At 41.5% G+C, this 12,423-nt stretch overlaps 1 protein-coding gene across 2 annotated transcripts in view; it reads left to right on the top strand.

Moving 5' to 3' along the window:
* Positions 1–12,423, top strand: part of LOC311234056 (spastin-like) — a 104,262-nt gene that overhangs the window by 60,588 nt on the left and 31,251 nt on the right. Inside the window, exons 6-8 of one of the 2 annotated variants that reach the window (XM_084321148.1) lie at positions 5,473–5,566; positions 9,962–10,036; positions 12,290–12,361. In XM_084321148.1, the coding sequence (XP_084177274.1) occupies positions 5,473–5,566; positions 9,962–10,036; positions 12,290–12,361 (241 nt within the window). The remainder of the gene's footprint in view (positions 1–5,472; positions 5,567–9,961; positions 10,037–12,289; positions 12,362–12,423) is intronic. The other variant, XM_084321149.1, reaches the window with a different exon arrangement.

The following is a 12,423-nucleotide window of genomic DNA, read 5'->3' as shown; positions in this document are numbered from 1 at the left end:
AGATTTTTTACAATATTTTAATGCCTTCACATTAAGACCATTGAAGAAGATATGGTTTGACCCCGAGGCTTTGGTATCTTGGAGAAAATTAGAAGAAAACATAGTAGCCCCACAGAGATTGAAAGACATAGCATACACTAAACTTTCAATCAAGCATTGTGAGCGAGAATTTGGCCCAATAATAACCCATGCAATCAGGACATGGCGGGAAACTCAAAGGAAATTTCCTAACAATCAAGTATGGCATAATCACACTCCCATATTCAATAACAATGCTCTCTTAATGGGAAAACGACCTATAAGATTCCCTGTATGGGAAGAAAGAGGCATACACTCATTAGGGGATATTTTTAATAACAAGGGCCTCTGTAGTTATGTCGAAATATGCATAAAGTTTAACCTCACCGAGTCCACATGGCTTTTTTACATACAGTTACGACTTTGTATGAGATCTCACGGTGTTCCATTACACATACCAATTGAACACCACAGATACCACAAATTTTTCTATGACAGAGATACATTGGGAGGTTTTGTATCAGGTTTTTATTCACAATTACTAACGTCCTCGTACGAAACCCTTCAACTAGACAATGTCTGGAGGAGGGATATACCAGACCTGGAAAATGACTTTGATTGGCAAGGAGCCTGGGCAAATGTCCGACTTACATCAAGGAACCCGGATCATCAACAAATCAATCTGAACTATATTCACAGGACATACTTGACTCCTATAAGGCTGTGCAAAATGGGGCTTATACAAGACTCCAAATGCTCCCAATGTACAAATGGGGACGAAGGAACATTTATGCACATGTATTGGGACTGCCCACCAGTTAAGGCATTCTGGGAAGATGTGTCCCAACAATTATCAATACTCGTATTTTGGAATATACCTGTACACCCCGCGGTATTGCTATTGAATGATGTTTTTGAGTTTGCAGTGAACCCACAACTAAAAAGATTGGTTTTATCGGGTATCACAGTAGCTAAAAAACTGATTGCATCACGTTGGTTTCAACCGGAAAAAATGTGCCGGAAAGTGTGGTTTCTTACATATCTTGATGTGATATATCAAGAAATATCAACAGCAAGAATTCTAGGGCTCAATGAATCCAAAATGTTAATGTGGTTAGAAGTGGTGGAGAGAATAAAAGCTAGCCTATAATGGTGATGTCTGGTTAGGAGTGAGGGATAATGGAGGTACTATCCAAGAGGGGGTCCGGGAGGGGGGGATTTGAGCTGGAGCATATGTGTGTAGGGTTTTAGAAAATAGGTATTCGGGGTATATTATATACTAACATTTATATAATTGTAACTTCACTGGATATACACGGTATACGGTTAAAATGTTATTATTGACTATTTTTGTTTTATCCTGTTTCTGTACTTGCATATATTTTAACCACCTTTACTGAAAGTTTCATTATACATTGTGTGTTGAGTACTGACTTTTAATAAGTTTTGTTTTGCAATAATAAAAAAAATAAAAAAAAAAAAAAACTTACAACATTGGAGTAATAAAAAAAGTACATTCTCAATATCTTCAAAATCACAACACAAAAAGGCTCCAACCACAGATACAATACTAACTAAATAAATCAATAACTGTGTTTCATTATTCATAACAGCGTTTTTAAACTTTTTCTTAAAAGTTAATTTGTTGCTGATAATCATTATCTTCACAGGTATACAATTCCAGTATGTAGCAGCTCTATACATTACGGTTCTCTTAAGTGCATTTGTTCTTGGTAGAGGTTGAGTAAAATGAAGACCCACGGCGTATCTGGTGACATAGCCATGTCTAGTATTGGTGGGTTGTAGTTCTGACCATAAAGACTCAGGTTTACCAATTTAATAAATATTTAACAAAAATGTTACAAGGCTGCATGCCAGCCTCTGATCCACTCTAAGCCAAGACAGAGCGGTATGCATAATGCATTCCCTCAACATTGCTCCTCACAGAGCAGCGGAGAGCGAGACGTGCCGCTCTGTTCTGAGTGAGCTGAAGTTTGTGGTAGGTCTGTGAGGGCTGCCGGTGTTTGGGTCACGAGCAAATAATAGGGACTCTTAAGTTATTCATATAAAGAATAACTAAAGACATCAAGGAGAAGGGGAAAATAAACAACAGATTTTACAGGTGTTCAAGTTTTCAAGTTTCTTTATTAGTTGTCATACAGAAATACAGGATACTTTTGTATGAAATGCTTCTTTCTGTTTTGCTCCTGAGTGCTAGGTAAAATGGATAATTATGAAATAAGTACAAGTATAAAATAGAAAGTCAAGTACTTAAAGGGCAACTATCTTATAAATGACCTTTTCCAGTGTTTAGGGTTATTTTCTAGCTATGTGGACTTATAGTAATAGGATCTATGTCTCTAATTCTCGATTTGGCGCATTCTTCCAATTCTCCCCTCACAATAATGTCCCTCCCTCAAGTGAGTCATCTGAAAATTTGCCTATATGGGACGTCATATGGTGCGTAAGCGTATTTGCATAATAACACCCGCCCCCTCTAGCTGCCCGCCGAGCGAGAGCGAGAGAAGCAGAGAACTGTAAACGCTCTGCGTGTCTCCCTCTCCCTCTCGAGGAAGTCCACCACCGTGCTGCGCTACAGCTCATGCTCCCGAACCGAGAGAGAACTGTAAACGCTCTGCGTGTCTCCCTCTCCCTCTCGAGGAAGTCCACCACCGTGCTGCGCTACAGCCCATGCTCCCGAACCGAGAGAGAGAGAACTGTAACACTCTGCGTGTCCTCCCGGCTCCCTCTCCCGGGAGGACACGCAGAGTGTTTACACTTTTTTTTTCTCTCTCTCTCTCTCTCTCTCTCTCTCTCTCTCTCGCTCGCTCTCTCGCTCTCTCTCTCTCTCTCTCTCTCTCTCTCTCTCTCTCTCTCTCTCTCTCTCTCTCTCTCTCTCTCTCTCTCTCTCTCGACTGACTGTCACTCAAAGTGCTTATGGGCGGAGCCAGGCCATAACAGCCTGATTTCTTGTGGCTGAAAAATGATGGGTTTGAGTACTTGATTAGAAATATAAACCAATGCATTTTTTTTTTTTAAACGTACAGATGTCTTCAATAGACTGACAGGAATTGTTTAAAGTTGCCCAAATAGTGCTAGGAATAGTAAAATAGTTCCCCTTTAAACAAGACAAAATGTTCAATATACATATGTACAATATACAATGCAGAGTAGTTACAATACAATATAAATGGGATGAGGTAGCTTGTGGTGGTAAGGTAAGGTGCAAGGCTTGGCTATGTGCAATGAGGTATGAGTTGCCAATTAATATAAAGTGTGTTAGTGTCTAAAGTGTGTAAAGTGGGTGCTACAGTGAGTTGTTTATTTAAAGTGGGTGTGTACGTGTGGGTGTGTGCTGTGAGTGTGTTTGATGGTTTGTTACATAGTGTTAATTGTCATTGAGCATCCTGATGGCCTGGGGATAGAAGCTCTTTCTGAGTCTCTCTGTGCTTACCATGATACTCTGGTATCGCTTGCCTGGCCGCAGCAGTTCAAAGAGGCAGTTGTTTGGGTGGATAGAGTGTTTTATTATTCTCTTAGCCTTATTCTTGCAACGCTTGTTGTAAATGTCTTGGAGAGTGGGAAGCCCACCTCCAATTGTGCGTTTGGCTGAACGGGCCACTCTTTGTAGTCTGCTACGGTCTTGTGCGGTGCTATTCCCACACCAGGAGGTGATATTGCCAGTCAGGATGCTCTCTATTGTGCATGAGTAGAAATTCTTAAGGATCTTCTGACTCACGTTGAACTTCCTTAGGCACCTAAGGAAGTAGAGGCGTTGTCGTGCTTTCTTGACTACACTGTCAATGTATGTGGTCCATGTCAAGTCCTCGGATATGTGGACTCCAAGGTACTTAAAACTGTTCACTCTCTCGACCGGTGCCCCGTCGATGCTGAGGGGGCTGTAGTCCCTGACCCCCGACCTCCTAAAGTCTACAATCATCTCTTTTGTTTTGCTGACGTTCAGGGAGAGGCTGTTCTCCTGACACCATCCCCCCAGAACCTCTACCTCTTCCAGGTAGGCCCTCTCATCGTTTGCAGAGATCAGGCCCACCACTACTGTGTCGTCAGATAATTTGATGATTGTGTTGTTGTTCCGCTGTGCCACACAGTCGTGTGTGTACAGCGAGTAGAGGAGGGGACTCAGAACACAGCCCTGGGGGGCCCCTATGTTGAGGGTGATGGATGAGGAGGTGCAGTTGCCTGCTCTCACCACCTGAGGTCTGCCCGTCAGGAAGTCCAAGACCCACTGGCAGAGGTCATAGTTCAAGCCCAGGTCCCTGAGCCTGGCTATGAGTTTGGAGGGGACTATGGTATTGAATGCTGAGCTGTAGTCGATGAATAGCATTCTCACATAGTTCCCCTGCCTCGTGGACAGGGTGAGCAATTTCAAGTACCTGGGAGTCCACATCACAGAGGACCTGACATGGTCTACACACATATATTCTGTGGTGAAAAAGGCGAAACAGGGCCTCTATCACCTGAGACAGCTAAGGAAGTTCAGAGTATCGGGGAAGATACTCCACTCATTCTATTCCGGGGCTGTAGAAAGCATTCTGACTGGAAACATCACTGCCTGGTTTGGAAACAGCACGGCACAGGACAGGAAGGAACTCCAGAGAGTGGTGCGCTCAGATGAGCGTACTACAGGTATTGCACTACCACCCCTGCAGGACTTATATAACAGGAGGTGCAAATCCAGAGCCTGCAGAATTATGAAAGACCCTCACCACCCCAACAACAGCCTGTTTAAGCTGCTGCGGTCAGGCAAGCGCCTACGGTCACACGCTGCAAAAACAGAGAGACTCCGACTCAGCTTCTTCCCCCAGGCCATCAGAACACTGAACACTCTCCACTCACAAATACACATGAGCACACACACACACACACACACACACACACACACACACACACACACACACACACACACACACACCACTCATGCGGCAACCGCAAAAAAAAAGAATCACTTTAAACAAAATGTCACTTTAAAAAATAGAATCTTAGAAACACTTTAAAAGAAGGAGGTACTGTATAGTTTAGATAAATTAAGAGTTAACATTGTAAATTGTATATTGCATAGTAGTGTATATAAGAACCAGTTTCTCAGGAACCTAGCATGTCTTTTTTTTACCATGCATATCTTGTCTTATCTATTTAATTTTTTCTATGCCTATTTTATTCTATTTTATTATTGTATTTTGCACAATCAATGCGCGCAAGACCACCCGCATTTCACTGTATGCCCTGGTATGTATGTGACAAATAAACCTCTTGATTCTTGATTCTCTTATAATCCCGTAAGGGATGGGTCATCGGACATGACACGAAAATAGAAATGTCATTCATTCATTCACCACTAGTACTCCTACACCCCTCTGCCACCGTACACTCGAGAGGAAACACTGTCCTGATCAGTAGGGTCAGTGGTTAAAAGTCTTGGTGTGTTGATTGCAGCAGAGCATCTGTCTCCTTTGAGGACGTTGCTGGACAGGACTTGGCGAAACAAGCGCTCCAGGAGATTGTCATCCTTCCTTCACTGAGACCAGAGGTGAAGTCCTGAATCCCCTTTCCTAGATCTGGTTCTCATCACGAGTTTAAAGGGAACATCTGACCTTGAAGCTGAATTTACAGTGTGCTATTGCAGTGACCTTGGGACAGTTAAGTGCTGTTGCAGTGACCTTGTTATCTTTCAACAGAGAAAACGGTCTCCTTGAGCTGGAGATCAGAGTGTGGAGACTTGAATTGGTGATGTCATCAAGTGACACTTTTAACAACTGATTTTGTGAGCTCATAGATTATTTGTTTGAGTTATTACATCCAGATGAGTTTTATTGAAATGTACAACTATGAATCAGAATATTTACCCATATCCCAGTGAAATCACCATAGCTACTGTCTTAGAGTCATAGAGTTGTTCCACTACTCGCTGTCTATGGTACAGCTTCAGGATTATGGGATGTTCAGACTACGGGCTAAAAAGCTACAGAATGGCCAAGCGTGGCTGCTGCACTGGTAGGGATGACTGACACAGCCGGAGGTACCACAGACAGCTGGATTCCAGTCTCTGCGGTGGTAGGCGAGTGCTTAGACCTCTACGCTACCCAGCCACCCCTAGTGCTTAGACCTCTACGCTAGGGCTGGGCGATTCTTGCTCAAATATAAATCACGATTTTTCTCTCTAAGAATTGAGATCACGATTCTCTCACACGATTCTTATTTTTTTCAATAAAATCATTTATTGCACTCTTTCTTAACACATTCAGTGCCACGCCCCTTTGACCATATTAGGGCTACCGTGCCAATAAGGAAGTCAATGGGAGGTCGGGGGAAATTTGCGAAGGCTTAAACTATATCTTAAATTATGGCTATGGGTCTAAAACACCCTCGCTTATCAATGACTTGCTTGCAGTCAACATGTACGAAACGGATTGTTTTTTCATTGGTACATTTCCGTTTTATACCGTTTTGAATACGAGTATAGTTTTGGAGAGTTCTAGTAATTCCAGAGAAATTCCGCGATAATAGCTCTTTAGTGGAATACACAAAACACGTTGTCATTTTTCGGCTGATTTATGAATCGTTTTCAAATAAACGCTAGATTATCGATAGTATATGTGTACTTTACGCACACACACACACACGTTGTGATCGCTGTGAAAAAAACATCTGATTAACCCAAAACTGGTAACATAGAGTCCTTACCTCACATCAGATGTTCTGCAAAAAGATTAATCCAATTCCTGATCGCCATTCCAAATATTGATCGCGTTTATTGATCCAACGTTATAGTCCAAAACACATAATCGAAAGCTGCTCCCAGCCTCCCCAGTGAATGTGGTAACAGATACTGCTTGCCAGAGAAGGGAAAACCCCGGACAGGACTTTTTTTTTCTGATGCACATGCCCACCCAATCCAATCCAATGATGTGCAATACCATCCGGGAGACGATAGGCGGCGGTATTTGCCCTTTTCGAGCTCAGACCCATTCCCAATGATAATGTCAGGCTGGATGGATGAAAAATGAATGGATATTGCTAATAAAAGAAACAATGATTAAAAACCGAGTTTTCTCGTTTTTTTTGGGCCTTGGCACTCAACGCATGGCGAGTTAAGCCGACTAATCTCGTCGTTGGCACTGAATGTGTTAATTAAACAGACAACATAACATATCAAAGTGCTTGACTTATACTTACACATAACATATATGAAAGTGCTTGACTTAAACTTAAAAGTCTCTTGTAACATACAAAATAACTCAAGTTAGAATCGTCATAATTTAAAAAAGTTAAGTAAAAAGTTTAAAAAAATTTAATATTTTTTTTATAAAAACAAATCGTCATCATTTATAAATGAGATTGCATAGGTCTATGAATCGAGATCGCGATTTTATTTAGATTAATTGCCCAGCCCTACTCTACGCTACCCAGCCACACCTAGTGCTTAGACCTCTACGCTACCCAGTCGCCCGTGGAAGTGTTGGTTGTTAATCAGGATGATTATAAGATCTCTAGTACACAAGGAGAAGAGAAATCTTACTAAATGTTATGAGATTTGCATTGAGTTTTTGTAATTTTTCCTCCCATCCCCCAATTTTTTGTCGTTATGCCAATTCCCTTCCTGGTTGTGGCGCATTGCCCCACTGTCGGTCTGGGGAGGGTGTAGACCAGGGGTTCCCAAACTTTTTCAGCTCGAGACTCTAAAGAGAAATTTGGTGTTTCCCCGGGACCCAAACTTACAAAAATACATCATGAATTGCCATAACATACATTTATAAACTACTGATAAAGAACACAACAAACCATGAATTTCAAATGTATATGAAATGTATTTATTTAATTATAAAAGTACATCACAGCAATAATCAGAGTAATGTTAAGTTGCTCACCACCTCATAACATAATAGGCTACATACAATTTTGTAACACTAAAATGAACAAACATGTTCTACTCTCCTTTCTATTTCTCACCCCTTTTTCAACTCCATTTCTTACCCCCTCCCTCCGTCCCTCAACCTTAAAGGATAACTCCACTTTTTTTTTTAAATTAGCTTATTATTCTAGCATGATGTCAGGTCAGTAGAATTTTTTAATAAGTCAGTACAAATTACTCAGAATGTTGCTCAATGTTGGGGTTTAAAGGATAACTCCACTTTTTTTTTAAATTAGCTTATTTAACATCTTCCCTGGAGTTAGACAAGAAGATGCATACCTTTTTTGTCTCTGTGCGTGCATTTTAGCTTGGGGAATAGACGCTCCATTAGCATAGCTTAGCTTCATCACTGGAAGTGGGGGAGGACAGTAGCCTTACAGTGCCTTACAGTGTATTGCAAGGTCTGACATTGACCAAACTTGATATGCATGACCTTGGTGGGCTCTAGGTCAACTCCTGAAAAGGGGGTCAATGTCAGACCTTGCAATCAAAAGTTAGGGGCACACTGAAATTATGGCAAGGGTTATTAGCCCCCTAACTTTTGATTGCAAAGTCTGACATTGACCCCCTTTTCAGGAGTTGACCTAGAGCCCACCAAGGTCATGCATATCAAGTTTGGTCAATGTCAGACCTTGCAATACACTGTAAGGCACTGTAAGGCTACTGTCCTCCCCCACTTCCAGTGATGAAGCTAAGCTATGCTAACGGAGCGTCTATTCCCAAAGCTAAAATGCACGCACAGAGACAAAAAAGGTATGCATCTTCTTGTCTAACTCCAGGGAAGATGTTAAATAAGCTAATTTAAAAAAAAAGTGGAGTTATCCTTTAAACCCCAACATTGAGCAACATTCTGATTAATTTGTACTGACTTATTAAAAAATTCTACTGACCTGACATCATGCTAGAAGGGGTATAATATTTCATCTAACAATGAAATCTAATGAGAGGTATGTGGCTGGTTGAAGTTTTCAACCAGCAGATCTATTCTGGGCTTGGTTTTTGAAAGTGCTATTCTGAGGTCATGCTGAGCATTTAGTCTGTTTCTGTATTTGTTTTTCAGGTATGCTAGAGTAGAACACCCAGATTCACATAAGTATGTGGTGCCAAACTGAATCAACACATCTACTGCTTTTTTATTTATATTTTTTATATATATATATTCTTTTATTGGCGACCCAATAAAAACGGGTCCGCAACCCATTTTGGGTCGCGACCCTAAGTTTGGGAACCGCTGGTGTAGACTATCACATGCTGCCCCACTGTTGGTCTGGGGAGGGTGTAGACTATCACATGCTGCCCCACTGTCGGTCTGGGGAGGGTGTAGACTATCACATGCTGCCCCACTGTCGGTGTGGGGAGGGTGTAGACTATCACATGCTGCCCCACTGTCGGTGTGGGGAGGGTGTGTAGACTATCACATGCTGCCCCACTGTCGGTGTGGGGAGGGTGTAGACTATCACATGCTGCCCCACTGTCGGTGTGGGGAGGGTGTGTAGACTATCACATGCCTCCTCCGATACATGTGGAGTCGCCAGCCGCTTCTCTTCACCTGACAGAGGAGTTTTACTGGGAGAACGTAACGTGTGCAGAGTTTCACGCTATCTCCCCCAGATCCCCTCCCTGCTGAACAGGCGCCCCGACCGACCAGCAGGACTTACTGTTTGCAACGACCAGGACTCATACCCCACGGCTTCCCACCCGCGAACACTGACAATTGTGACAATTGCATCGTTGGAGCGCTTCTCCTGTTGCTTTGTAGCTCATAGTATAGTATATATTATATACAAATAAAGTTATTATAGTGTGAAGCACAATTAGCCTCTTGATGATATCACTAGAGTCTCGTCTCTGGTGTTCAGATTAAGGAGGATATTTTTTCATATTCCCAAATCAAAACTGTGCGCTACTGTACATAACTAAAAATAACATGTGAAAAAAAAAAAAAACGTGAATTCTGCATCAGGGTGGATGTTGAAGTTAATCCAGTTTGTGGTGTTGTGATGCTTTCTGTAGCTGTTTACAGGCCTGAGAAGCCCAGCACGGGGGTTGCTGCTGTTTGGTCCTCCTGGAAATGGGAAAACCATGCTAGTGAGTTCAATAATATGACGGACAGACGGTATGACAATCTGATAGGCGATATGACAATCTGATTTGACAACATAAACATTCTGAATGGACCCTGAATCATTTGGTCAGATTACAACAGAGGACAACAGAGTCTTAACCTCTTAAGCCAGACGGGACCGGTACCGGTCCCAAAATGACATCACGTCATAAATCAAGCTCTGTAGACTGTCTGACATAATTATCTTTTTTCAAACGTATTCAAGAATAAACATCATAACCATGTCAAACAGCAGTTATAATGTATATTTTCATCAATATGTTTGTTTACCAATAGGTTAAAGTGTTATTATTGAGATTTTAGTTTTTGAAATCGCGGGGATCGGCCACAAAAAGTGACCGTCGCTGAATGTAGTAATTTTTTGTCATTTTGAGAAGAGGACATCCAGAGCTTTCAATGAGCGTTGGCATTTTTTAAAACTACACTTCCCAAAGGCTTCTAGCTCCCTGCAAGCAAATTACTTGTTATGAATTTTTTTTATTCTCTTATTACTCTGGATTATATACCACAAAACGGAACGTTATTGGCATATATTGGAGCGCAGTTAGTTTGTCTCCCCTATTTTGAGCATTTAGCAACCATCCGATTTGAATCAGTTTCAAAATGGCGGAGCTCTTGCAAGAATAAAAAACCTACTGTACATACAGTCGATTTCATTCTCTGTTCTTCATGCACGCCTGGTGATACTAAATCCAAATTGAACTTGGCCATTTTGAAGAGAAGATTTGGCCCAATCCATAAATGTGCGAATTGGCTATAATAAGGTCATTTATATGCCTGCTATTCTATATTCTATAATAATATTTCAAATTGCATTGGTCCGGATGGGAGAATTCAGTACTGTATCTACAAAACCTTCTGTTTAACTCTTTCAGTGCCATGCCTGGTTTTCCGTTTTACCGCTTGAATGCCACCATCGGCGCCAATGTTAACGTTAATATCGCCTAATCTATGTTTTAAATTATGGCTATGTGTCTAATCTGCCCATCGCATTATCAAAGACTATTTTCCAGTCAGTGCTGTGAAGGCAGATTGTTTTTTTATCGCGTCGTTTCCGTTTCAGAGCAGTTAGAAAAGCCCCCGTTTTGATATAAAAAACAGCTCATTCTGGAGCATTCTATGAAAATCGTCTTTTAGTGGAATATTCCACAACGTTGATATTCGTCGGCCTTTTTATGAATCGTTTTCAAATAAACGCTAGATGATCAATATTATACGTGCACGCAAGCACATTACGGCCGCGCACTGATAATCGCTCCGTTGATTTCCTCACAGACTTTTACAGTGAAACCGAAAGAAGACATTTCACAAAACAGCTTATAACTTCATCAAACTTACTCCGATTATCCTACCACTGATAACATAGAGTCCTTACCTGACATCAGATGGTATCCAACTGGTATATTCCAATTCCTGATCACCATTCGAAAAAATCGATACGTGTATGGATCCAACGCGACACTGTAGATCTCCATGATCCGCGGGGATCTGAGGCTCCAGAATGAACTGTCGTAACCCCGGCTGGATCAGTGAACTGGAAAATGTGGAGTACCGGATTTTTTTCCCCATTCATTTTCATTGAGTCCATTCCAAAATCACTTATGTCATCTGGGAGACGACAGGGGGCGCTTTTTTCCACAGTGATCACCGGCGCAGCTCGGCTATACTCGGGTAGGCTCGGTGATGCAATAATTTTTCAGATCGCAAAAAAAAATAAATAATAATAATTCCGAGAAATCTCGTGAGTGGCACGCAACCACCTATAAAAAAAACCGAGAAATCTCGTGAGTGGCACTGAAAGAGTTAATCATCTTCCCTTTATTCATTTCCTTAGATTTCTTGTACATGTGATCCCAAGAAGGTACTGAACGAGCTCAGTGGCCATGTTCATGTCTGGTCATTATTAGCATGGTGTTATTCACTGTCAAAGATGCAAAGAAAAATCATAATTCATATTCTCATTTGTTTCATCAAAATTTAAGCCTAGTAAAAGACAATATTTCTGACACTGGGAATACATTCACTGAGGTCCATAGATGTCCCTAGATACCAAGAACATGCAAATGGACCTTGTAGAAGTGGAGCAATATTCCATTTACTTAGGTATGTACTTTAGGCGGATTTTCAGAAAAGAGGCTGTGTGTACAAGTTAAAGGTTATTTGTAGAGAGAGAGAACATCACCAGTTGAATAACACAACCCTTCTCTTTCTGCCAGGCCAAAGCAGTTGCAAAGGAGTCGAATGCTACATTCTTCAATATCAGTGCTGCCAGTCTGACGTCTAAATATGTAAGTGAACTTGTATAGCCTTCTCTGAGGATGTGACTCCTGCAATAAATCCTTTGTATAGT

The sequence above is a fragment of the Notolepis coatsorum genome (genome assembly GCF_963971535.1).
Source record: "Notolepis coatsorum genome assembly, chromosome: 9".
Taxonomy (NCBI): Eukaryota; Metazoa; Chordata; class Actinopteri; order Aulopiformes; family Paralepididae; genus Notolepis; species Notolepis coatsorum.
The sequence above is the reverse complement of the archived record's forward strand: the minus strand, read 5'-3'. Positions and strand labels throughout refer to the sequence as shown.